This window comes from Anabrus simplex, chromosome 4, assembly GCF_040414725.1.
Source record: "Anabrus simplex isolate iqAnaSimp1 chromosome 4, ASM4041472v1, whole genome shotgun sequence".
Taxonomy (NCBI): domain Eukaryota; kingdom Metazoa; phylum Arthropoda; class Insecta; order Orthoptera; family Tettigoniidae; genus Anabrus; species Anabrus simplex.
Window position 1 is genome coordinate 292121495 of NC_090268.1, and position 27541 is coordinate 292149035.

The window sequence follows — 27541 nt, forward strand, 5'->3', positions numbered from 1 at the left end:
TGCATGGTAGCAGCCTATATTCTGCGTCCATCGTCAATGTGTTAAAATCAGCTAAACCTAGACAGTTGGCTTGTTCATGTTCATAAGTAGAAATTCTACAACCTTGAAATCAGTTCAGCAAGTCAAGTGCTTTGAGCAAAAATTTAGTTCCGAGTTTCTGATGAGGGCTAAGTCAGCTACTGGTGTGTTGAACAACAATTAATTGTATTGTGATCACCATGTTGAAGGATAAAGTCACATGTTCCTACAGTTCAGGTATATCCAGTATTTAGTATTCACGTTTAAATGATGAAAAATATATATATAGGTCAAATAGAATTGTTCATCATCATCATCATCATAAGTTTTCCACTCCATTTGCCCGGGTGTGGTTTACGAGCACTCTCCACTTATGTCTGTCCATGTACCACTCTTCTCTCAAGACGACATCCCAGCTGATTCCTCTTGTTCCTATGTCCTCTTTCACTTGGTCCAGCCACCTCTTCCTAGGTCTTCCTACCGGTCGTTTTCCGGCCACGACTGTGTGTAGCCATTGTTTTGCTGTCCTTCCATCGTCCATTCGTTTGACATGGCCAAACCATTTCAAACGGGCCCTTGTCACTTTTTCATTCAGGGATGGGTACACACCAGCTTCCTCCCTTATTCTTTGATTCCTTACCCTGTCCCTTTTTGTCTTCTGTACTATAGTTCGTAGGAACTTCATTTCTGCGGCTTGTAGTTTGCTGTCCACTTGTTGGGTTGTTGTGCAGGTTTCTCGGCCATATGTTATTATGGGGGTGAAGTATGATTGGAATAGAATCTGCTTTCATCTTAAGGGAACTTGTTCGTTCCAGAGGAGGTTCCGAACTTGATGGTAAAATTGAGCTGATTTTTGAATGCGGTTGTTAATCTCATGCTGTATTCTGTTATCACTTGAAATGATGCACCCAAGATATTTATATTGGTCTACTGTTTCCAGTTGTGTACCTTCCAGCATTATTTTTCCTTTCTTCTTCTGCCTGTTGACAGACATAGTAACAGTTTTCGATTTATTTATTATTAATCCGTGTGCTTTCAAATGTTCATTCCAGGTGTTCAGCCTCTCTTGGACTTCCTTCTCTGTATTTCCCCAAATTACTACATCCAAATAGAATACATTAACAATTAACAAATAGAATTGTTAATGTATTGAATTATAATGAATTTGTACATATTCTGCGCTCAGTGATGTGTTGTAATACGTCGCGATTCGCTGCGAAATTTCTCCTGATTTTTCACTTTTGGAAGTGAAGTGGAAATAATAAAGCAGTTTTATAATTTTAGACAATTTTACTACCATATATAAAAACAACCAAAGCAGTTTTATCTGGTCACTCTTAAATAAAATAGAAAAAATTAAAATGTACAATTTTTTACAGATTTTTTATGAACAAAAGTGAAATAATTAAGATCATTGACGTACATTTAAAAAAATGGGGTATATGTTTTCATTTTTAAATTGGAATCTGGAAAAATTGAGGAAGTTGACGGTTAAAATTGAAAAAGTAAATGAAAGTTTGAAAACATTGTTTTTGTTTTATTTTACCTTTTCAATTGCTGCCTTGTGCTTGGTGCATTTCAGTTAAATATTCAATATCCGGCTTTATGTTCGTCAAGTTCAGGCGCAAGTCTCCTTTGAGGCAAATGTCTGACTTATTTCTTTGTTTTGTGAGAAGCTGGACAACAGAACTAAATACTATTTCAGCTAAGAATGTTGACGGGAACGGGATAAGTGGTTCAGTTTTTCCCCACAGTTGTGGATAAGTGTCCATAAGCTTCACCTGGGCTAACTCGTAACCGCTCTGCTTGAAAATGATTTTCACCTCACAGTCATACTTCAGATCTAGAAACTCCGTCTGAAAAGAGTTATCAAGCTTATCCAAAGCTTCAGACGAGAATGGATCTAGAATCCAATCCAGAATTTGTAACTTGGTCAAATCTTCAAATCTTGATTCCATGTCAGTTTTTAACTGGTCAAGGTGATCAGTAAAAATTAGGATTTTGTCTTCTGGGAGTTCAGGAGTCTCGTTATCTGATACTGAACACCTTCTAAGTGTCGGAAACTGAATCAGCTCTTTACGGCCAATATTTACCTTGTGAATATCAAACTTGGCGATGAATGATGAGATAATTCCTTTGGGCTTGATAAGGTTCATCTTGTTTCCTTGAAGCCGTATATTGACTTTGTTCATTTTTTCAAAAATATATGTAAAGTACGCAAGTTCCAACTTGCGTTGCTTCATATTCTTGCTTAAAACAGGATCGGACGTGTCAAGAAACTCAGTAACCATGTCAAAAAATTCGAAGGAACAGCGCAAACAGTTTCCTTTGGAAAGCCACCTCACGGCCATATGTAGAAGAAAGCGTTCGAATTCCTCATCATTTTCATGGCAAAGTTGTCGGAACAGACGGTCACTGAGAGAATTAGCTTCAATATTGTTGACACCAGAGATAACCAATTGTAGGGTTTCATGCAGGACATCACTCAACTTTTTTGCAGATGAGTGTTGACGATGAATCACACAGTGAATAGTGATGACCTCGGGCACTTATTTCTTAAGGTGGGCTAGAAACCAAGCATGGCGACCTGACATGGCAAGAGTACCGTCTGTTGCGCAAGCCATTCACGTTTGTTAGGGGGAATCTCTTTTTCCTCAAAATAATCTTGCACCCCTTCAAAAATCAACAATCCCTTCGAATCAGTGATCAAAGTTCAAGCAAACATCATTTCCTCGGCAATTTCCTTTTGTTCATTGATAAACCTCATGTAAGACAATTAAATACAATTGCTTTGTTATCAATTACAGTTGGTTCATCAACCTGCAATGCAAATTTATTTTTTTCAACAAACTGGCGAGTTTGGATTCAATGCCCGTGGTCAATTCCTCAGTTCGCCTGGAACCAGTATTGTTCCTCACTTATTACTAGGGCCCTCGCCTAGCATGATTTCAACTTTTTTTGGTAGCCGGTAAAACAAGAATTTCACCAATTGTGTGAGGTTTACCACATTTAGCGATCAATAAAGACACCTCGTAAGAAGCAAGAAGACCTTTGTCAAGATCGGTTGCTCGTTTTTTAAATAATTCGCTCACATTGGGCTGTTAATCAGCTTTAGCTTTGAGGTGTTGAAAATAACGAAGTTCTTTACTCACTTTATCACAGTGTATTCTTGATAAATGATCTTTCATTTGCGAAGACTTCATGGCTTCATTACTAGTAAATGTTTCATCGCACAAAATACAATGTGGAAAGTGCACATTTTGCGGTGACGCGATAAAACCGAATTTTAAATACTCGGTTGAGTATTGACTACACTTCTTTTTTGAATCCATTGTGCATGAACTTCTACACTTCAAAACAAACGCACAAAAACAGAAAAGACACCCACAAAAACTGATGGTGAGGCACACAAAGGCTAGTTAAAACTGAAGACGAATGTAGATCAGTGGCAAGTGTGTTGTGATGGCAGGAGGGGGAGGGGGTTGAGTCACCAGTCGTCCGCACTGAGCAACAACAGGTGGGGACTGTGGAGAGGGGTGAGTGCAGTGAACTCGCCGGCTGAGAACAGCCAGTGACTCGTGCTACCTGGCAACTTCTACTGTACAGTACTATTTTAATTTTCCCCTGTTTGAATACTCATCGCCCACCACTTATTTATTGCCCCGCTGATAACCCAAATCGCCCACTTGGGGGCGATTGCCCCCAGGTTGGGAACCACTGCTCTAATCTAATAAAATAAAACACATTGGATACTGTTACGATGTTTCCGTGGATTTGCAGAGGTGAAAGAAGGTGCGGGCGGGAATAGGTCTCAACTTACGAAATTAAAGTTAATTTAAAACTTTAACAAAGGTTATATTTTCTTTTCAAGATAAATAAATAACAGAATATAACAGGTACCAAGTAGCAGATCAACAAATTAAGAAAGTACAATTTTAGTTCGTTACAAAATTTGGGCTTCGAGCCCGACACTCACGAACCTTGAGCTATAAGCCCAACTTTACCTATATACCAAGTTCAAACAAAGGGGCAGAAAACCCCAATCATGCCAAGGAGCACTGGCTCCTGATTACCATATTAAGCCTGCTCGAGGCACACAGAAACCAAATTTAAGACAGAGCAAACCCGCTCTCAAGGTTCAAGCCCATCAAAGGCCACAACAAACTATACTTCAAACTGCCCTCAAGGCATACCAAGAACAGGGGTAATAAATACCCAACCTACTGGGCCTATTCAATAAAGAAGCAGGTTAATTACATGGCCCAAAATACCAACTTCACTGGAGACGTAACTTGCACTCCTAATACACTTTTAAAACCTACTTGGCACTAGGCTGCATACACAAGGGCTAATCCCATACTAAAGAGGTGTCTTGTATAAGAAGACTTTATTACATTAAGAAAGGACGAAACGGTTGTGAAAACAAAGTCACCTCAAAACAATAGGAGTGGGAGCTCGAGAGGGTTTAGCACTCTCTATCCCAATTTATAGTTAAAGAGATGAAGTTTTACCAATTGTATATTACATTCTAAGGATAGGTTACATGAGAAAAGTTTCGAACCTGCCCCGAGGGTTAAACTGCTGAGCTAGCAAGAAATAAAGTTATTAAACGGCCATTACCTTGTGGATGAACTGCTGCCCGAAGAAAGAGGCGCTTCCCGCCCCCTGCTACATAATCACACCAGGAGAGATGTTACAGAAGTGGCACCGAGACAAGAAAATCAGCAGTTTATATACCCTCGTGGAACATTCGAGACCTTTCATGAATGATGAGAGACACCCACAGTAGTTTATTGGTTACAGAACACAGTTACAGAGCAGGTTGGGGAAGAAAGCCCCGATTGGCCGAAAATTAATTAAGAAGTTCGGGATTGGCTAATTTCAAAACTGGCGGAAAGAAAGGATTAACATTGCCAACTCTCAAACCACACAACATAATTTAGCAAAAACAAAACTTATGAATGTTAAATTTCTTCAGGACAGTTCATTCCTTTACACCAGAGTGCGTTATTATAGTTTTTGTAGAGACATCTGTTAGAGAACATCCAAATTTCTTGATCCGGAGGAAGCAAACACAAGTCGAAATAGACACCGTTCAGACACTTCAAAATTACCAAATATACTGTGGTGACATATTTCGAGAAACCATCGGATTAATATAGTTTGTTAAAGTTCAGGCCTTCTCCTGTAGAGGAGTTTCAACTGGCGCAATATTAGAATTTGCATTGTGGAGGTGTACCGCCCGGTACAGATACAAAAGCGCTCAACATGATGACGAAATCCGTTCTTTTTTATCTTTCATTGTCATTTGTTCACCGGTATACTGTTTGCAGTAAGTTTCTGCTAATCTTGTATCGCGTAAATTATGCTTACATTGAATTTTAAAGGTTATGTTTGAACTCGAGAATGTAGGTATCAGATAAATTTTGTTCAAGCTGATCTTGGAAACTATATGTTTCATCCCAAAGTATTTGACATACAGCGTAATAGAATTTGAAAGCTTTCTGTATTCGGATGTACCATTCTCAAAAGTTCTCCAACCCATTATATATTCAGTTCTGCCTGCTACCAATCACAAGCAGATTGGAAAGAGAGGAAAAGAGTCATCAAAACTCTAGAAATTTTGGTTTATTCATGACCTAGAACTCAGCTGGAAAGCGTGCTTGCTGCACAAGCCAGTGGGAAATGTTACAAACTTTTTAAATGTTACGTTGTGCGAATAAAATTTGCTTTTTTTTTTTATAAGAACATTTTGACATGTAAATGTAAATCCCCATGCTATATTAGGCCCAAAACAGTAATGGCTTAATATATGTAAGATGCAATATCTCCTCTGGGCTCGAGAACATGATCATATCCGATTATATAAAAGTACTAGATTCGTGTTAGGAAGGAGCATTTCGATTCCTGTTGAAAGCTCAGTGACTAGGCCTAAATATAGTGCCCTGTGGGAAGTGCCGAAAAGTTGTTCAGCAATACAGTAGAATAGATATCTAGGATAATTTAATAAAAAAACCACCTATTCAATATTAAATTATTAAATTATCCTCGATATCTATGCCTAACGTCATCTTCAATACGGATCAATAATGAGACTTGTTACTTGTAATACAGTAGAAGTCAAAAATAAACTTCTAACCCTGGACATAATGTAGATGTTTTACAAGTACGAGCATTTGACGGAACTTGTTCCGTTTTCAAGTAGAGCTGTCGAAATGCACTCTGTCTCCTCCTAGTTGTGGCCACTCTCTGCTTTATGATTTCAGACGATTCCCTACCAGCTGAATGCAATGCATAAGATGATCCCTTATGCAAGTTCACCGTCGATCCGATCAAGATCCATACCGCAAATATTTTATAGCCGTCCTTTCGCGAGATACTTTTTCTTGAAAAATGCTTGATCAAGGATTTAACGTTGATGGGACTGAAATTTCTGGACTGTTGATCTGGGAAATCGTTTTGAGGAACAGATAATGCAGAATTTTTACAACATGATTTAATTAGGATGTTCACGGGACCATATCATTTGAACTAATAATGCAGGAAAACTTAGTTTCTGGGAACGGATAATTGAGGTTCCACTGTACTGGTTTTTTTGCTCACCTTGGATTTTGACTATGTATCAACTCAAACAAGGCTGTTTCATTAGCAAAAGTGTACCTTTGCACGGGTACGTTTCAAAAGGTACTGATAATATGAATACCCCTTGAAGAGGTTCGGGAACTATTCATGAGAAACTTGGTCAAATTTTTGGTGAACTGAACTTTTCTCTCCCTTTACGATTGTATGAGAAACCTTGTGAATTTTTTAACTACAGTAAAAACTCTGTTACGAAGTTCCCAGTATGTTTTTCCACCGAAGACACACAATATTCTCAGTCCCATGATCAGTCTCATTAAGATATACATATATTTTTTCCATTTTAATTGTTCTGGTATAAAACATTCTCACATCACACCAGGCAAATGCTGGGGCTGTACCTTAATTAAGGCCATGGCCGCTTCCTTCCAATTCCTAGGCCTTTCCTTTCCCATCGCCGCCATAAGACCTATCTGTGTCGGTGCGACGTAAAGCCCCTAGCAAAAAAAAAAAAAAAAAAAAAAAAAAAAATCGTCCATTTAAATAGTTCAGATTTTAGAGCTCGGTGAAATACAAAACATCCCCTCATTGCTTCTCATGGTCAGAACTGTCCATCCTCCATACAAGTTGCATCCGGTGTTTGAGCGTTCACATGCTTGTGGCAGGCCAGTCCGGAGTTACCAAGGCCATGCAACGTCACGCTATGGCAACAGCAGCAGCTCTCTATCATACATGCACAGAGGACATGTGAAAAATCATTCTGTACGATATTTTATTATTGATACTAATGTCACAAAATATGTTTGTGCCCAGATAGTAATGGTTGATAGTGACAGTATGGCACAGGCAGATTCAAACCTGTATATTACTAAATAATGGTAACAGTCAGCAAATCCTTCTTAACTCTATTATTATATGTGGATATGTTATGTAGTAGAATACTAACTCTTAATAATGAAAGGTATAAATAAACAACAAACCTTTTAAAATACTGTTCCTATAAAAAATAATTTTAAAAAAATAATAAAAAAAAAAATCCTCCTCCTTACTTGGGCCTTCAGAAATTTCTACTTGTGAAAGTTGCATGAGGGACCAATGTTGTCTAATTTTTCTTTGGTTAGATATTTACGTTACCTATTTGGTTTCAAAGCCGAAAACTTTCTGTAGCTTGAAATTTATTACATAGAGCATGGATTATTGTATGACTTGGAACTTTTACACCCAGTAATCTTTCTTGGAATTGTGTTTAGACATGTTGGGCTGCCTTAGTTAACACATGTGAGTCATAAACACGCATGCAGTAGTAAACACATACTGAGCTGTACTACCTTGTGAAGTATCCAGTAATCGGGAGATAGTGGGTTCGAGCCCTACTGTCGGCAGCCCTGTAGATGGTTTTCTGTGGTTTACCATTTTCACACCAGGAAAATGCCGGGGCTGTACCTTAATGAAGGCCACGACCGCTTCCTTCCAATTCCTAGGCCTTTCCTATCCCATCGTCGCCAAAAGACCTATCTGTGACGGTGCGACGTAAAGCAAATAGTAGAAAGAAAAAAACTACCTTGTGATTTAATACAGATAACAGAACAGCACATCTTTCGGTAGGCGTTTGCTTGCTAACGGGCTTGCCTTGCATCCAAGGTCGGGATAAATGCACGTGCACCTCATGTTCACTAAACTCGGCACTGGTTGTAAATTTTCCGACAAGGAAAAAGTGTAATTCTCATGTTAGGCCTGTATTGAAGTGTACGTAAATACAAAGTAACATATGCATGTCATAAAATATCTACGCTTGTTTTTTAAACCAGATGACACATATCATCAATATATATTATAATATTATCACTCATATCATGTGACTTTCTTCATTAGATTTAGTAATGTTTTAAAATTATATGTTAAGTTAACTTTGGATCTCATGACCACCTGAAGATGACCTCTGGGAAGGTCAAAACCGATACTGCATAGTGTGTTCATCCTGCGTCCAGGTACAACCCCAGTAAAAATTTCCCGGTAGCTGAATGTTGTTTCAGGGCTATTCCTTGCAAAAGATGGTTAAAATTATTGTGAGTTTGAAGAGAAGACGGGTACTGCACACAACAAATACAGATGAACGTCTCCATCCTATCGCATTTTCATAATAATCATTCATAGCAAGTCTCAAAATAAACCGCATGAAAAGTACCTTAATTACTAAGTCAATCTACAGCTAACATCTATAATTAATAATTCATTAAATTAAAAATAAATCAAAAGAAGAAATTTTATTATATTATTCAAGAGTGAAAGAATAGAGCCTGGGCGAGGTACTGGTCATTCTCCCCAGTGGTATCCCCAGACCCAAAGTCTGAAGCTCCAGGACACTGCCCTTTAGGCGGTAGAGGTGGTATCCCTCGGCGAGTCCGAGGGGAAAACCAACCCTGGAGGGTAAACAGATTATTATTATTAATAATAATAATAATAATAATAATTATAATAATAATTATAATAATAATAATAATAATAATAATAATAATAAGAAGAAGAAGAAGAAGAAGAAGAAGAAGAAGAAGAAGAAGAAGAAGAAGAAGAAGAAGAAGAAGAAGAAGAAGAAGAAGAAGAAGAAAGAACTCAAATTATCTCAAAATTATTTTCAACGATGTTTTAACATCAATTATATTTACACATATGTCGTATAAGTCAGCGCTGGCTTAAAGAAAAACAAATTCTTACTGAAATGAACTAGAATCTTCTTACATTCCATTTTTGTATGAAAAATTATTCAATTACTTAATTGTCATGTTAAATAAATCATTAATTCGAAAACAATTCATGCATCGTATCATTGACATTACAACACTAAGTTCAGTCTTACACATCTTTGAGAATTGGAAATTGGCAATCTGAATTAAATCCTTAATTCCATTCACTGGCGTGTAGAAGAATTGTTGATTATTGACGTGCTAATCTTATTATGCCTAATGCCTAGCAAAATTTAGGCTCCTAACATCCTAGCCTATCATCTTTATACGTTAAATAAATCATTATCACTTCAAAATATAAAAATAACCTACATCATATTTCTAACTAAATAGCTCTTAATTCGCTATTCGCAAGCTCAATATGTATCTGATCATTTATTTGCCTTATGATATGTTAAGCTTATTTAAGTGACTCCACAAATATTTCATTTCCGATATCCCATTACTATCCACCTACGTTATTCTTCATAATGGCTACGCACACTCGATATATCTTTCATTGCATTCATTACGAGAATATCTCATATGCCACCAGTATTTCTTAACATCTACAGCTGTAATTGACATAATGGAAACAATTTACTCTTAACTACACACATGGATTCGATATTCATACCTTAATATTGAATTACTCCTCCGACGTACGTCTTTCATTGTACTTGCATCGTAGATCTGATCCTCCTTTGAATACTTCAACATTTAATTATCATATCTACGTCTTATTATGACACAACGTCAAATTATTTTACTTAAATCACTTCATGTCACTCCATTCTCAACTATCTAACCTTCAATCATTTCAATAACATCATTAACATTACTGTATTTCATATCTCATAACCTCTTCCTATAACAACACATTTATAAAGACGTATTATTCTCTATTACATTCATATTCTCTTATATGGATCACTTCTTTCTCTAGATTGATGCTTAAACTATAACAATTCATAATTCCATTTATGACGTGATTTGACAAGGAATATTTCGTATGAATCCCTACTTCTTATAACGTCCCATAGTGACGTAAACATAGTATAAATGGCTTCACGAAATCCATTAATGTTACCTAATACTCGCAAATTCTTGTATTTAACAGCATAATAATCTACTTTCTTTCTCGAAATAACACGTACTCCCATTATAAACGATCACCTACTAGATTTACGCATAGCCATTTCTTTTGAGATATTGATTTATTTACATGTTAACTTAATATAGTATCATTCAACTATATAATATCACTTCACAGAGTCACTTCCACTCCTAAGTATTTCACGCTTATTGTAAGTCATATTCGATACATATGCTTAGCTTAATTAAGAACTAACGTATATATAGTAAGACTTGGCTCGTCAGTCATCAAGATTATAAAAGAAAAACCTGGCGTAGCTGGTTGTAAGTGCAGATGTTCTCATTGTGTAATAAAGCTAAACTTGAAAATCTAACGGTGAATTGGAACATTTGTTGCTGAAGGTATGGTATCTGCTCCAATAAGTTCACATTTAATATTTTATCCTTCCCAAGTGGATGCTTTTGTGGCTCTGAGCGGAATATTTTTTTCCGAATTTTAAAATATGTAGAATATATTTTTCATGCACTAAATTTAATTATACCACAGCTGTATTAAGCTTACCTGTTGGTACTGGAAGTTTGAACAGCATCTGTTGGTTGTAAAGTCGAATTTTCTTATTTTATATCCTTACACTTAGTAGACTAATAGCACAAGTCACTGCAATTTACATATATACACTACACAATTTTTCTACAAAACACACAACACTTTCACAGCTTTTTAGAAATGTTGTGAAGTGTGGTACGCCTCAAGGCATCTGTCAGGATGCAGAAAAGGCCTCTGGCTGCAGGTTTTGCAGTAATAAATTGTTTCCTTGCATAGCCCTGTTTTTTGTACACACGACACACCTTTCACCCTCCTAGCCATAAAGTAAGGTAGTCCATTCAGGCATTCTTCTGGGGGACCAAGAGAGGATCTTCCTCTTTTGGAACACCCCTCTTTTTGCTTGGACGTCACCCGTTCGAGGACCAGTGACTCAACAAGTCATTGCCTGAACTTTCTATGTGGAATTGGTTCGGAGTTACGGTTTTTCTGGACCATGACGCACAGCATATATGACTTGACGATGCTTATCTCAATGAGCCAGAAGAACATTTTTCTATACTACTTTATTGTCCTACGCATGAAGTGTTAAGAGGCTGTATAGTGATCACTACGATCCACACCACCCAGGTGTTTCATGTAGTCTACAGTCATACTGGGTTTGTCTATCTGGGGTTTATTTGGGTATTTGGAAGGGACTGATGTAACATCTGTCTTTGACACTTTTTGGCTAGTGCTCAACATGAAGAGTGTCCTTTTGTCTTTCCATGCCAGAGCAAGTTTAGAATCTTTCATTTCATTTTGCTCAGATTTTTCTTTTGGAGCTGATGTGGTATGTCCTTACGGGATGGTATGACTGTACCTGTTGTTAGTATATTCATGGATAGGAGTTGGTCGGCGAATTGTGGTGGCGTATAATACCTGTCATTATATACGTGTTAGCCAGAAGGAGGTTTCTTGGGATCTTTTATGGGAGAAGCGGTGAGAGCAGTTACAATTTGAGCGGTTTTTAGAAGGTCTGAACCAGTTCCCTCTTTACCAGTGTAAGGTTTGAAATAATACACATACCCATTACTACTGTTCGACAGAATAAACATTTTGAGTCCAAATTTTGGGGTTTCATTGGGTTGTAAACTTTAAATGAAACTCTCCCCTTGAAGGATATCATACTCTTGTCAACAGAAATATTTTCACTAGGGGTACAATCAAGCATAATCTGCATACTTCTGTGTGAAGGGATTGTTCTTTTATTTTTTATGTCACTGTAGAGACAGGTTTCTTCACCAATTATATTTATCAAACCATCATTGAAAAATAGCTCGAAATACTCTATAGGCTCTGTATTACTATCAAAATTAGACAGAGGAGCTGTTGCAGCGTTTATACCTAACAAGGAAACCCTATGACTAAGCCCCGGATCCCTATCGGACACATCTCTCCACTCTGAGTCGCTGCCGCCATCGGACGCCACACTGTCACTTTTGCTGTTCTTGCTCTCACACTATCACTGTCAGAAAAACTAATATTTGAAATATGATAATCACTCACATCCAAAGCAGATACTATTTTCTCTTCAGTCTGTAGTCTTTTCCACGACGTTATGTGAAAAGCATCAAACAAATACCAGAAAAACTAACACACTCTAACGCCTGCAAATTATCACATGCGCACATCTGAATCAGTAGCTGAATGCAGATATTTGTGAAGTCAAAGAGATCTCTAACGGTGATATGTTAACTATCAAACCTGTGTCTGCATGGTGCTGCCATCTTGTGAGCCTAGCATTAACTACTACAGTGAAAATCGGCGCCGGGTTTGAATGAGAGCTATACCTGGATATATCTATTCTCTGCTTGTGGACGACAGATCGGCTCCGGATATATCCGTGTTCCACTCAGGAAAGGTTAAAATCAGCCTTGTCAATACTAGAGTTATTTGATTATTTATTTTCACCTAACATACTGTACATGTTTCGAGGACCTTATTGCCCTCTTCCTCGGCAGTTTTTCTCACACTGCCTAATCTCTCTTGGACCTATTCACTTATAATATGACACACACATTAACTAAGAAATGTTCAGAACTAAGTATGCAATAAAAGTTACAAGAGGATTTGTTAGGAATAAGGTTGATGTTTATTAATAAGTGAAAAGGTCCAAGAGATATTTGGCAGTGTGAGAAGACCTGTAGAAGAAGGGGACAGGAAGATCCTTGAAACATGTATGGTATATTAGGTGAAAATAAATAATTAATCAAATAACTCTTTAAGTATTGATAAGGCCGATTTTTAAATATTAAATGTGTATTTATTGGAGTAGATTGTAGTCAATACAGACCATTATAAAATCAAACCATAATGGTTAATAAACTCGAAGGTACAGTGTGTGGAATTGTTGAGATACATATCTATTACCTTTTCTACATAATGTGCAAGTGAATGTTAATATATTTTGTGGAATTGCTGAAAATTATAATAATTGAAGTTCTTAGATATCCCTTGTGGTTTGCAGTGCACATTTTCGCGTGTCTATTTTTTTTTGTAAGGAGGAGGAAAATTAAAATGTATGGATATTGTTTGAAGAATTCAGTTTCATAAAATTTATGATATTAACTTTGTAAAATTTCTCTTCAAAATTACCTATCAGAATTAAAAAAGCTGGTATACTTATTGCTCTTTCAGGTTGTTGAACTTATGCTGAGCACGGAATCATCATACTGGGCGAGCTTTGTAAATGTAGATTCTGGGTACTTCACACAGCAGACTCCTGAAGTGCACCGAACTCCATCAGTTGATGCCTTGTCACATCAGTCGTCAGCGACCAGGGGTTTCTTCACTCCTTTAGGATCTAGGTGAGGTTAGAGGATTAAAAAAGAAGAAAAAACAAGTTTTTCTCCGGTTCGACTGGTATGTTCGGTAATAGCACATACCATTGCATTGTCAGTTTAATTTAAACTCTGTTTATTTTGTATTGAAAAGGTGGGCCTTAATAATTATCCTCTACCACCCAACATCATCTCACTAATCTGCTTCAAGAATGGGGGTTAATTGCATAAATCACATATGGTGGTAGTAGGCATATGTTTCCGCCAGCTTCTCAGGGTAAAAATATCAGCTTCGTCCATAAAAACTGTTAATATAATCAAAGATTCCGTTGAAGAGTAAAAATATTCGCATATCAATCATTTAAACTCCCATATTCAAGCAAGTAACCATGATATTGATCATATAATTTCATGGATTACTACTATTATCATTTATACTACCTTATGCCTACATATCATTACCTATTTTCAGAATGAAAACTCAGAAATAATCCTAACACTAGTTTATTAGCATGCTAATTTGGTATCAAATAAGATTAAATTGAATTGTAGGCCGAAGAGAAAAGAAAATGAAAATATGTTACACATTCAACTTAAATACATAAATTATTTCAATCGACATAGTTGAAATTGGGTTTACTACATTTTCATTGATAACTTATCATTAATACTTCGTTCCTCCCCTGCGAACCATGTGACATTGCTGCGGTGGGGAGGCTTGCGTGTCCCAGTGAAGCAGATGCAACCATATCGGATGAATATCTGTTGAGAGACCAGATTAAGGAATGGTTCATCGAAAGGGGGGTAGCAGCCTTTCAGTAGTTGCAAGGCCGGCAGTCTAGATGATTGACTGATATGGCCTTGTAATAATACTCAACATGGCTTAGCTGTGTTGATACTGCTACGCGGCTGAAAGCAACGGGAAACTACAGCCGTAACTACCTCCCGAGGACATGCAGCTCTCTCTCTGTGAATGATGTACTGATGATGGCTTTCTCCCGGGTAAAATATTCCGGAGGTAAACTAATCCCCCATTCGGATCTCCGGGTGGGGAATACACGAGAGGGGGCGATAATCAGGAAGATGGATACTGCCATTCTGCGAGTCGGAGCGTGGAATGTTAGAAGTTTAAATCGTTGTGGCAGGTTAGAGAATCTGAAAAGGGAGGATAGACTAAAGTTAAATGTAGTTGGTATAAGTGAAGTATGTTGGCAGGAAGAACAGGATTTTTGGTCAGGCGACTACCGAATTATCAACACAAAATCAAACGGGGGGAAATGCAGGAGTTGGTTTAATAATGAATAAGAAAATAGGGCAGCGGGTAAGCTACTACGACCAGCATAGTGAAAGAATTATTGTCGTCAAGATAGACACCAAACCAATGCCTACTCGTTCAGCAGATGAGTAAATCGAAAGAATATATGAAGAGATAGAAGATTTAATACAATATGTAAAAGTTGATGAGAATCTAATTGTGATGGGAGACTGGAATGCAGTAGTAGGCCAAGGAAGAGAAGGTAATACAGTAGGAGAATTTGGATTGGGACAAAGGAACGAAAGAGGAAGTCGGCTGGTTGAATTCTGCACTGATCATAATTTAGTCCTTGCCAATACTAGGTTCAAACAACCACAAACGACGGCTGTATACGTGGATGAGACCTGGAGATACTGGAAGGTATCAAATAGACTTCATTATAATTAGGCAGAGATTCAGAAATCAGGTGTTGGATTGCAAAACTTTCCCAGGAGCAGACGTGGACTCTAACCACAACTTGTTGGTCATGAAATGCCATCTGAAGTTGAAGAAATTGAAGAAAGGAAAGAATGCAAAAAGATGGGATCTGGACAAGTTGAAAGAAAAGAGTGTGAGGGATTGTTTCAAGGAGCATATTGCACAAGGGTTAAATGAAAAGGCTGAAGGAAACACAATAGAGGAAGAGTGGATAGTCATGAAAAATGAAGTCAGTAGGGCTGCTGAAGAAATGTTAGGAAGGAAGAAAAGATCAAGTAAGAATCAGTGGATAACTCAGGAGATACTAGACCTGATTGATGAACGATGAAAATACAAGAATGCTAGAAATGAAGAGGGCAGAAAAGAATACAGTCGATTAAAGAATCAAGTGGATAGAAAGTTCAAGGTAGCTAAGGAAGAATGGCTGAAGGAGAAGTGCAAGGATATTGAAGGTTGTATGGTCCTGGGAAAGGTAGATGCTGCATACAGGAAATTCAAGGAAACCTTGGGAGAAAGGAAATCTAGGTGTATGAATATTAAGAGCTTAGATGGAAAGCCACTTCTAGGGAAAGGAGACAAAGCAGAAAGATGGCAGGAACATATCCAACAGTTGTATCAATGTAAAGATATAGATAATTTGGTTCTGGAACATGAAGAGGCTGTTGATGCTGATGAAATGGGAGACTCAATTTTGAGGTCAGAGTTTGACAGAGCTGTGAGTGACCTAAATAGGAACAAGGCACCTGGAATTGATGACATTCTCTCTGAATTACTGACTGCCTTAGGAGAAACCTGCGTGGCAAGGTTATTTCATTTAGTGTGCAAGATGTATGAGACAGGACAAGCCCCATCCAATTTTCGGCAGAATGTTGTTATACCTATTCCCAAGAAAGCCGGTGCTGACAGGTGTGAAAACTACCACACCATTAGTTTAGTATCTCATGCCTGCAAAATTTTAATACGTATTGTTTACAGAAGAATGGAAAAACAAGTTGAAGCTGAGTTGGGAGAAGATCAATTTGGCTTCGGAAGAAATGTAGGAACACGTCAAGCAATCCTGACTTTACGTCTGATCTTAGAGGATCGAATCAAGAAGGACAAGCCCACGAACATGGCATTCGTAGATCTAGAAAAGGCATTCGATAATGTTGATTGGACGAAGATGAAGATGATTGGGATCAGATACCGAGAACGAAGAACTATCTACAATCTATATAAAAATCAGTCTGCAGTGATAAGAATCGAGGGCTTTGAAAAAGAAGCAGCAATTCAGAAAGGAGTGAGGCAAGGCTGCAGTTTGTCCCCCCTTCTTTTCAATGTTTACATAGAGCAGGCAGTAAAAGAAATCAAGGAGAAATTTGGAAAGGGAATCACAGTCCAAGGAGAGGAAATCAAAACCTTGAGATTTGCCGATGATATTGTTATTTTATCTGAGACAGCAGAAGATCTCGAAGTTGCTAAATGGTATGGATGAAGTCTTGGGTAAGGAGTACAAGATGAAAATAAATAAGTCCAAAACAAAAGTAATGGAGTGCAGTCGAACGAAGGCAGGTGATGCAGGAAATATTAGAATAGGAAATGAAGTCTTAAAAGAAGTAGATGAATATTGTTACTTGGGTAGTAAAATAACTAACGATGGCAGAAGTAAGGAGGACATAAAATGCAGACTAGCACAAGCAAGGAAGAGCTTTCTTAAGAAAAGAAATTTGCTCACTTCAAACATTGATATAGGAATTAGAAAGATGTTTTTGAAGACTTCCGTGTGGAGCGTGGCATTGTACGGAAGTGAAACGTGGGCAATAACTAGCTCAGAAAGAAAGAGAATAGAAGCTTTTGAAATGTGGTGTTGCAGAAGAATGCTGAAGGTGAGATGGATAGATCGAATCACGGATGAAAAGATACTGAATCAAAATGGTGAGAGGAGATCGATTTGGCTAAATTTGACGAGAAGGAGAGATAGAATGGTAGGACACATCTTAAGACACCCAGGACTTGTTCAGTTAGTTTTTGAAGGAAGTGTAGGCAGTAAGAACGGCAGGGGTAGACCAAGGTATGAATATGACAAGCAGATTAGAGCAGATGTAGGATGCAATAGTTATGTACAAATGAAAATGTTAGCACAGGATAGGGTGGCATGGAGGGCTGCATCAAACTAGTCTATGGACTGATGACTCAAACAACAATACTTCGTTGAATTATTTCAGTTCATCAATTTGCATTTAAATAGTACATGGGGTTAATTCTTATGCGGTCTGATTCTTTATTTCTTATTCCATAGTTCTTCAACATTAGTTGACTCTAGTTTTCGGATCTCCCTGTCAAGTTCATCCCATAACAGTTCAATGGGTCTGGTGGCTGACTTGGCCAAATCATTTTCAGTTCCCCACATTTCTCTTTTCTATTGACATACCCTCTACACAATTTAGAAGAATGTCTTCGGTCATTGTCCTGCTGCAGAACAAACCCACGACCAATAAGCCTCTTGCCAGATGGAACTGCATTGTTGATCAGTATCCTGTGATATCCTTCCTTCTTTAATGTTCCATTAATTCGCACTAGATCACCAAATTTATTACCTGTAAAACATCCCCTCACCATAACTGACCCTCCACCATGCTTCACCGTAGGTGTCACACACTGACTCTTCATACGTTCTCCACGAAGTCGACGAACAAACATTTGACGATGGCTCCTAAATACTTCAAACTTAGATTCATCCGTGAATAACACCTTGGACCATTGCTGCACGCTCCAGTGTTTATGTTGCTGTGCCCATTGCATTCTTTTCACCTTATTTTGTGTCCGTAATAAAAGTTTCTTGGCCGCTATGCACCCTTTAAACCTTGTTCACGAAGACGGCGTTTCACTGTTGAGACAGAGATTGGAGCAGCTCACATATTATTGACTTCCTCGTGAATTTCAGGTGCCATACGAGTCCTCTGACGTTTACTCTGTACACATACGAACTGATCTTCCCTGTATGATGTTGCACGGTGTCTTCCAGATCGCGAAACACTTGCATTGGCGCCGGTTTGCTTGAACCCATGCAATGTATACACCACTGTGGATTGGGCTACGCCAACTTTTGTTGCTATTGTCCTACTAGAATACCCTTCGTCTTTGACTTCCTGCTTCCGTCCCATTTGGAGGTAATATGGTATGCACCTACTCAGATACGACAAACACTGCTAGCTGCACACAGTGTACTGAAAACTAAAGTGAACTGCTTGCTACACAGACAGCTGAAGGAATGAGGCCTATTCGAGTGGACACGTCGTGGGTAAAGACATGTCAGTGTTGTTGTGGTTACTTATTAGCGACCCTCCATGCGGAGAACCGGTCAAATAAAAAACAGTCGTTTCGTCTTTACATGTTTATGCTTGTTTTATTATCAGAACAAGGCTGTGATAGATTATTTAAAACTACATCTCTGTTTTAACCACAAATCCATAGTTGTGATAGGTGATCGAAAACTTTTGACCGGTAGTGTACTTGCTGTCCGCCTCATCAAACGTATTGATCACCTGAAAAAAATGTAATTGACAATCATTAGCCGAAGAGAATAACTGAGAAAATGACGAAGCTAGGCGCCGTATGATGGAGTAAACATAAAAGGTATGAAAAAAATGATAGAGAAAACCTCGAAAATGAGAAAATTTTTAACATTTCAAATAGTCTTGCGCATCATTTTATATTTAATATTTGTTTTAGTTGACTTTGTTAAAAAATTGTAATGCTATATCAATATGAAAAAAAGAACCACGATTTAGCATAAGCCGGCATTTAATGGAAGGTTTTTCAAGTCCTGAAAATGTTTCTATAAGAGCAATGCAATGTTATATTCCAACATAATTCACATATGGGCCAAATCCCACATTTAGCATACGGAAATGTTAAAATTCTCAAGTATTTATATTTATTTCTATTCGTTTTGTTTAGGGGACATTAAAAATCTATTAAAAATACTTCATAAGCTTGCTAAGGATGATTCAGGGCAAAATAGGAATTTAGGGTTAAAGTGAGTTGTCAGACTAAGATACAAATCAGACAGCAGCCGCTGTAGTACAGTAGGAGAGAACCCTATTGTAATGACATTATTGTGCCCTTCAAAAATTCCGATATTAATCTATGATATATCCTTCAGTTACAATGAAAACCCGTTTACGGAGTCGTCCCTTATTATGGGCGAATTCGGGCCTTTTCTTTTTGCGTCGCACTTACACAGATAGGTCTTATGGGATGCGCAAAATCGGAGTTATACTGTATGAATTCTTTAGGGATGCTTCATGTTGCTCTATCATTAATTATTTTATTAATTCTATTTCTCTGAAGGACATGTTTCTCATTTGCATTAAGGGTACTGGGTACCACTGAATATGCAAATTATACATACACTTAAGAAAATTGAAATTGCAACACCATGAAGGCATTGGTCGTTTGTGTTGATTTTCAAGATATGGAAAGATACCATGTAGGTATGTAAATGGTCAAAGTTTCAGACCCATTGGATTGTTGCTACAGGTCTCCCCACGTGATTGGTCGCGGAGGAATCAACTGCAGTATATGGACTCTGGTGTAGCGTAGTTGACTTACAGTCTGTGCAGTGAAGTGTTCCCCGTCAAACATGCCTCGGCGACAGAGAAGAGCACGCTATCAACAACTGTCACCGTTTGAGAGGGCTCGGATAATTGGGCTGTGTGAGGCTGGACTATCGCTAAGGACTGTCTCTGCACGTATTGGCCGACAGGCATCTACGGTACAACGTGTATGGCAGCAGTGGTCAAATGAAGGTACCCATACTCGTAGACCTGGCACAGGCCCAGCGCGACGGACAACTGCGAGAGAGGATCGTCGCATCATTCGGATGGCCCGGATGGAACCCCATGCAACAGCAGCACAAATTCGAGCAGCTGTGGCACCCCACGTTACACAACAAACAGTTGGTAATTGCCTACGTGCAGCTGGCTTAAGAGCCCGTGTCCCTGCAGAAGGTGTTCCATTGACCCCACAACAGCGACGTGTAAGGCTGGCCTGGTGTCAAGAACGATCGACGTGGGTCGACGAATGGCATAGGGTCGTCTTTAGTGATGAATCGCGCTAATGTCTTGCCCGCAGTGATCGCCGGAATCGTGTGTGCCGACGTACCGGGGAGAGGGGCCGCCCAGATCTTATTGTCTAGAGGCACACAGAGTCAACACCAAGCATTATGGTCTGGGGAGCTATTGGCTTTAATGTGAAATCACAATTAGTGCTTGTTGAGGGTACTATGACTGCTCGACAGTACGTTGATAGGGTACTCAATCCAGTGGTTGTCCTTATGATGGCGAACATTGCTAATGGGATGTTTCAGCAGGACAATGCCCAGGTTCACACTGCACGCATCTTCAGAGAAGCTCTCCACGACGTCACAACCTTAGAATGGCCCGCCAGATCCCCGGACCTCAGTCCTATTGAGCATGTGTGGGACATGATGAGTCGACAACTGGCCAACAGTCCTCAGCCACCCACAACTCGGGAACAAATGACCCGTGCAGTGCAGCAAGGATGTGCCACAATTCCTCAGGAAGCGATCCAGGGCCTTATTGACTCCTTGCCTCGACAAATTCATCAATTTACATGTAATTAATCTCATAATAGAACCGTATTGAGGACAATATATTAAAATTATAAAATCCTTTTAATAACAACCACCTACTCAATACATTATATTACTCATTGAATTATAAAATAATCATGAGGTGTCTTAAATAAAGGAACATGTTTCGTTCGACAAAGCGAACATCATCAGCCTTAATTTACAAAGATTAGGTCAGGGCCCTGAGCTGAATGATAAAAATTATTAAAAGAGTGACAATGCCATAATAAAAAGTAAAATGATAACACTAGACTTGAAATTATAACAATATTTACAGATTAACCCATATATGCCCACAGGGTCGAAAACGACCCACAATAGTCATTTGCCATCATTTATCCCCATGCATTCGTTTTCGACTTAAAATCATCATTATGTATTTGTCAGCATGTTGGCTATTATTGTGAATGTGTGATTGTTGATTTGAAGCTGTATTGTTTGCTTTGTAACTGCAAACAGATTGCTGTGTTACATCCTTCAGCATAGTATTGATGCAGTGCGGCAGAAAATGTAAGTTGACAATTTTGCTGTTTATTATTTTAGCTTGATTCTTGTGCTGTTACTTAGAGTAAAGAATATAGTTTACGACTACATGTCACAAATTTTTTAATTTTTCTATATGGTCATGCAATAAAACGAGATATTTGATATGGGTCGTTTTCGACCCTGTGGGCATATAAGGAACCTTTCATGCATTTCATCAAATATGATCATAATTGCATTATTGCTCAATGATAAGATATAGCTTAGTTTCTTTCGGTTATTATTGCAACGTTTTTTATATTTGGGGAGAGGGAATTATCACGGGAATCTATTACCGATTCGGTACTAAAACTTAAGAGTTCTTCTTCTCATGTTTCCTAGTTTTCCAAACAGTCTTATAACTTTTGAGATTTTAGAAGAGCTTGAAAGGTTGTCTTCCAAACAAGAGGTTTCAACTATTGATGTGGCTATACAACCTCCCGCTGATGAAGGTCATTGCTTCAGACAAAAGGTGTAAAGGCAACAGGAACTGTTAGAAAGGACCGTACAGGACACTGTCCACTAAAGGGAAATGACGTTATGGGCAAGGAGCCTAGAGGAGCATTTGACACCATGATAAACAAGAAACACGGTATCAATGCAATTAGCTGGCATGATAACAACGTTGTTACGCTCCCGTCAAGTGAGTACGGAGTTCATCCTATTTGACCCACGCAAAGGTACTCTTCAGCACAGAAGAAAGGAATTGCCATTCCTCAGACATTCGGTTTTCATCAGTACAATGGTTATATGCGTGGAGTGGATCAAATGGATAGCAATGTTGTTGTGTATCGGGTTGGAATTAGGGGAAAGAAATGGTACACATCGATTGTATTTTGGCTGCTAGATGTTTATGTGAACAATGCCTACCTTCTAGCTCGTTCCCTTGGAAGAACCAATGATCTTCTATCATTTCGTAGGGAACTAGCTAAAACGCTTCTTCTGAAATATGGAGTTACGCGAACACAACCCGGCCCATCTACCCGATCAAGGAATGTCATAAAGAATGTCCCAGAAATCGCACGCAAAAGTGATGGTTATATGATTACTGTGGGTCAGAAACGTAAAAGATGTGTTTCGTGCAAAAGTAAAACCATGAAAGCATGCAAGAGATGCAATGTCGCGTTGCATGATAAATGTTTCTTAAAGTTTCATGCATAGCTTTTCATGAAGACTGAGACTTCAGTGTAAGATGCACAGTGCTTGTTACTTTCTAGTTCTGCAATATTTTTGTGAATGTGTTGTAATTCACCATTGTACTTGAACTCATAATTATCTGTGTAATAATATTTGTGTATAATTGTAATAAACAAAACAATAACATTTCACACAATAATGGTTGTCTGTATTAGTAAATAACTGTAAGATATGTTATGACAACAATTTAGGAAAAGGTAGTTTATATGCCCACAGGGTCGTTTTCGACCCATGGCCAATCAGACAGTAACGCTAATAGAAACTAAAAATCAGTGTTGCCATTAAGCTAATATCACTAAAAGAAGCAACAAATGTGAAAATGAGCACTTCATTCAAAAACAAAAGTTGCGGGCATATATGGGTTAACAGCAAGCATATATAGAGGAATACCTTGAACGATGGCAGTCTATAAAGTTAAAACAAACATGAGGTTGTTAAAGTAAAAAGATATCTAGTGGATCTTAAAATATATGTCAATTCGTGAAGCGTGGATTAATTATTGACTATGGAGTTCTAAAATTGAGCAAAACAAAAGTTGAAATAGAGTTTATTGAATAGTACGAGTCAAGCTGAGTCGGTTAAAAGGCGCATGGCGACGACATTAAGGTTGAAATGGCGTGAACTTCAGTAGTTAGGAATTCTATAGGAGAGCCAACATAATGCCAGAAGGAAATACAAGTTGAACTAGTCCGTATTTACACGCTAGCAGTAGAATTGATCTTATACAACGTAGGACACCAATGTAGACTCGTTAAAAAGTAACTATAACATGAAAGTAGGGAGAATTCCAGCAAACCAGAGATGGATGGAGCAGATTATGGCACAATTGGAGTTAGAAATCCTTGGGACTAGTGTGAGGTGTTCGCTAACGTTGGCTGCGTAAATATTGTTATAATTTCAAGCCTAGTGTTATCATTTTACTTTTTATTATGGCATTGTCACTCTTTTAATAATTTTTATCATTCAGCTCAGGGCCCTGACCTAATCTTTGTAAATTAAGGCTGATGATGTTCGCTATGTCGAACGAAACATGTTCCTTTATTTAAGACACCTCATGATTATTTTATAATTCAATGAGTAATATAATGTATTGAGTAGGTGGTTGTTATTAAAAGGATTTTATAATTTAATAAATGTATTGCAGCTCGTGGTGGGCACATCCTGTATTGATTGTTGTCCAAACTTGCGGTCAGAGGGACCTGGAAGTGTAATCATCGAATCACAACTGAACACTCGTCCTGCATGTTCAATTGCAGCAATGTAGCACCACTCCTTCTAGGTGTTGCAATTTCCATTTTCTTCAGTGTATTAGCAGGGATTATTACATTTTTCTCCTCTTATGATTTGCACATGAAAAATCAGCTTCTTGTGAGCACAATATTCTAGTTACAGAGTGGTTTGATGATCAAGCAAGAAAGTAATGCTTAAAGCTTGTGGAATCTCTATCAAATTTTGTAAAGCAATTTACAAAGCAAAAAGGAGAACATATTAGCTATCAGCAAAGATGAAAGGTAATGTATTAGTTGAAAGGAGTAGTATGTTGTTATTCGGTCATTTTCTGACTGCTTTGGTCATCTGTTCAGTAAACTCTGCTTCCTGTACAGGAATCTTGTTAATTCGAAGTAGAGAATTTGTCAGGTTGGTTCCACATTTTATTCTGAAGTTTTTCAGTACATTGATTAGCTGTTACACAATCATTGAAACATATCAGTGCATCTAGAATACCCATCTTGAAGACTATCTAATGCAATTAGAATATTTGAGTCGTATGCGCAAACAAATGTCTGTTACATTCCCTATATATTTAGAAAAACGGCAATAAAGATGATTGTCTGTGGGACATGGCTACGCGGGAGAATGTAACAGACATTTGTTCCATAAACCAACAGGTTAGAAGTGCACGCGCTCACTCATTCGCTAATGACTATGGTGTCGATGAGAAACGAAATAAACTCAGTAATATAAGACTGAACGCACCAGAACAATCTCCGGACTAGAATGTGTTCATTACGTTGCATTCATTTCGTGACGTCGAGTGCTCGCGCGGGAAACGATGTGACATAGACTTTTGTTCCATTATTTTTCAGGTGCATTTCTCTTCACAATTTCCGGAATACTATAGACATCTGTTGAGATATGCTCTAACTACCTGCAAATACAGATCCAGGACACATCATAGATGTTTGTTCCGTGAATATCTCAAATGCCACAAAAATATAACATAGACGTTTGTTCGCGCATACGACTCATTTATTGGTCAACGTCAGAAATGTCATTGTTTGGTTCGTATTGAACCGAGATTCACAAAGCAATAAGGTCCACCTATTCAGTACAAATTATGTGAGAGTTTTTAAATCACATCATTATTTATTACATGGGACCGGTTTCGACATAATGAATGCCCTCATCAGCCAGATGGGGAATTTACGACGACATGTATTGCGGACATAATCATAATAGACCATATAATTAAAATGTACTAAATAGCTTAGAGTGGGTATCCATGTTACAAACACACACTTTTGTTTACAAGTATAAAACTTGGTCATATAACAACTATTTTTCAAGTTGAAACTTGAATCATATATTAAAAGAAATTAGAAATCTGAAAGCCAAGTGTTGATTGTCTTTGATACTATGGTAACAATTTGTTGGGGATATATGGCATTTTATGGCTATGATTTACTTATATATATGAGTAACAGAGTTCCTTTTTGGACTTTGAACGTCATTAGAGATCAACTTCCATCAGTTATATATAGCACATGAATGTTGTAGCCATGATTCATTTGTAATGGTATGTATAGAAGCAACAGAGAGTTCTTTTTGAATGTTGTTCCTCAAGAAAGATCAACTTGCGTCCATTATGTACGGCACTGAGTTCAAACTTCGTTAATGTAGTGTAGAAGCATGGCTGGAAGAGTGGATCTTGTAGCAACAGCTGATTTAACAGATGTTAAAATAAATGGTTCTCGATCCAAGATGGAACCTATAAGATAAAATATTCTTGAGTTAAAGTTGGAAGTAGAGAAATGGGGCAACAAAGTTTTAAGTAGAAGATTCACCTCAGGTGACGAGTTGTTAGTTGTAGAGTTGATGAGGAACTAACCAGCTAATCATACGCGCAGCAATACTGTGGAGAGGGAGAGAAGGGGCCAGGTGTATTGTGTTGGAGGAGGGGGGGACGGGGTAACGGAGGGCATACGATCAGGTGGGTGTGGGGGGCGGTAGGAATAACATGCAAGTGTGTTATGTCCTGTCTGAAAAATGGATCGGTTTGTAGGTAATTTAATATTGTTTAATACTGCAATAAGGATGTCAAACAGAATTTTCGGTTTTTTTTTTTTTTTTAATATATCGTTGAGATTTAATTCTTTTTCTTCTTCTTCTTTTCTAGCCTATTTCAATCCACTGCTGGATATAGGCCTCTTCCATGTGCTTCCATCGTCTTCGGTCTTGAGCCACTTGGAACCAGCGTGTTCCAGCCAACAGCTTTATGTCGTCGAGCCATCTCTTCAGGGGTATTCCAATGCCTCTCTTGTGTCCCCATGGTCTCCAGTGAACAATCCTAGAGGTCCACCTGTTGTAGTCTTGTCGAGCTACGTGTCCTACCCATTGCCATTTTAGTTTTGCTACTATCTCTAGGATGTCTGTTACATTAGTTCTTCTCCTGATGTCCTCTGAACGGATCTTATCCCTAAGGCTGATCCCTAGCATCTGTCGCTCCATGGCTCATTGTGTTCGCTGAAGCTTGCGAGCACTTTCCTTCGTCAGAGTCATCGTTTCCAGACCGTAAGTTGTAACTGGCAGCACGCACGTATTATAAACCTTGGTCTTCAGGTTAATTGGAATATCCTTGTTAGTGAGGATGAATCTTAGTTTTCGGAATGCAGTCCAACTCATACCTATTCTGCGAGGAATTTCTGCACGTTGGTTGTCTTTTCCAAGTTTTATCTTGTGTCCAAGATAGATGTACTCATTGACAGCTTCTATATATTGGTTTCCCATTTTAAGTGGTCGACTCTCTGGGCTTAGTATTTTCGTTTTATTAATGTTAATTTCCAAACCAATCTTAGCAGAAGCAGTTTTTAATTCTTGGATCATGCTTTCTAGCTCATCTAGATTTTCACTTATGAGCACAATGTCATCGGCAAAACGCAGGTGGTTCAAATATACCCCGTTGATTTTTATTCCTTTATTATCCCAATGAAGGGTTTTGAATACATCTTCCAAGGCAAGGGTAAACAGCTTTGGAGAGATTGTGTCACCTTGTCGAACTCCTTTGCCAACTGGGATTTTATTGGTGATGAGGTCTTTGTCCACTCTGACTACCATTGTTGCTTGATCATAAATGTTTTCCAGAAGCTTTATATACCTTGAGTTTATCATGGCATTTTGAAGTGCCTTCATGATTGCCCAGATCTCCACTGAGTCAAAAGCTTTTTTATAATCAATGAAGGCCAGATGAATCTTGATGTTGTACTCAGTGGTTTTCTCCAGAAGAAGACGAATAGTCTGGATGTGTTCAACAGTTGAGAAGCCTTTACGAAATCCCGCTTGCTCGGCAGGTTGATAAAAATCCAGTTCTCTTGTGAGGCGGTTGGTTACAATTTTAGTCAGGAGCTTATAAAGGTGTGATAACAAACTCACAGGACGATAGTTCTCTAAATTTTCCTT

General features: G+C 38.3%; 1 protein-coding gene across 3 annotated transcripts in view; it reads left to right on the forward strand.

Moving 5' to 3' along the window:
• The window catches only part of tum (tumbleweed), a 273272-nt gene that overhangs the window by 235244 nt on the left and 10487 nt on the right, over positions 1–27541 (forward strand). For all 3 annotated transcript variants that reach the window (XM_067146475.2, XM_067146474.2, XM_067146473.2), the window contains exon 12: positions 13636–13805. In XM_067146475.2, the coding sequence (XP_067002576.2) occupies positions 13636–13805 (170 nt within the window). The remainder of the gene's footprint in view (positions 1–13635; positions 13806–27541) is intronic.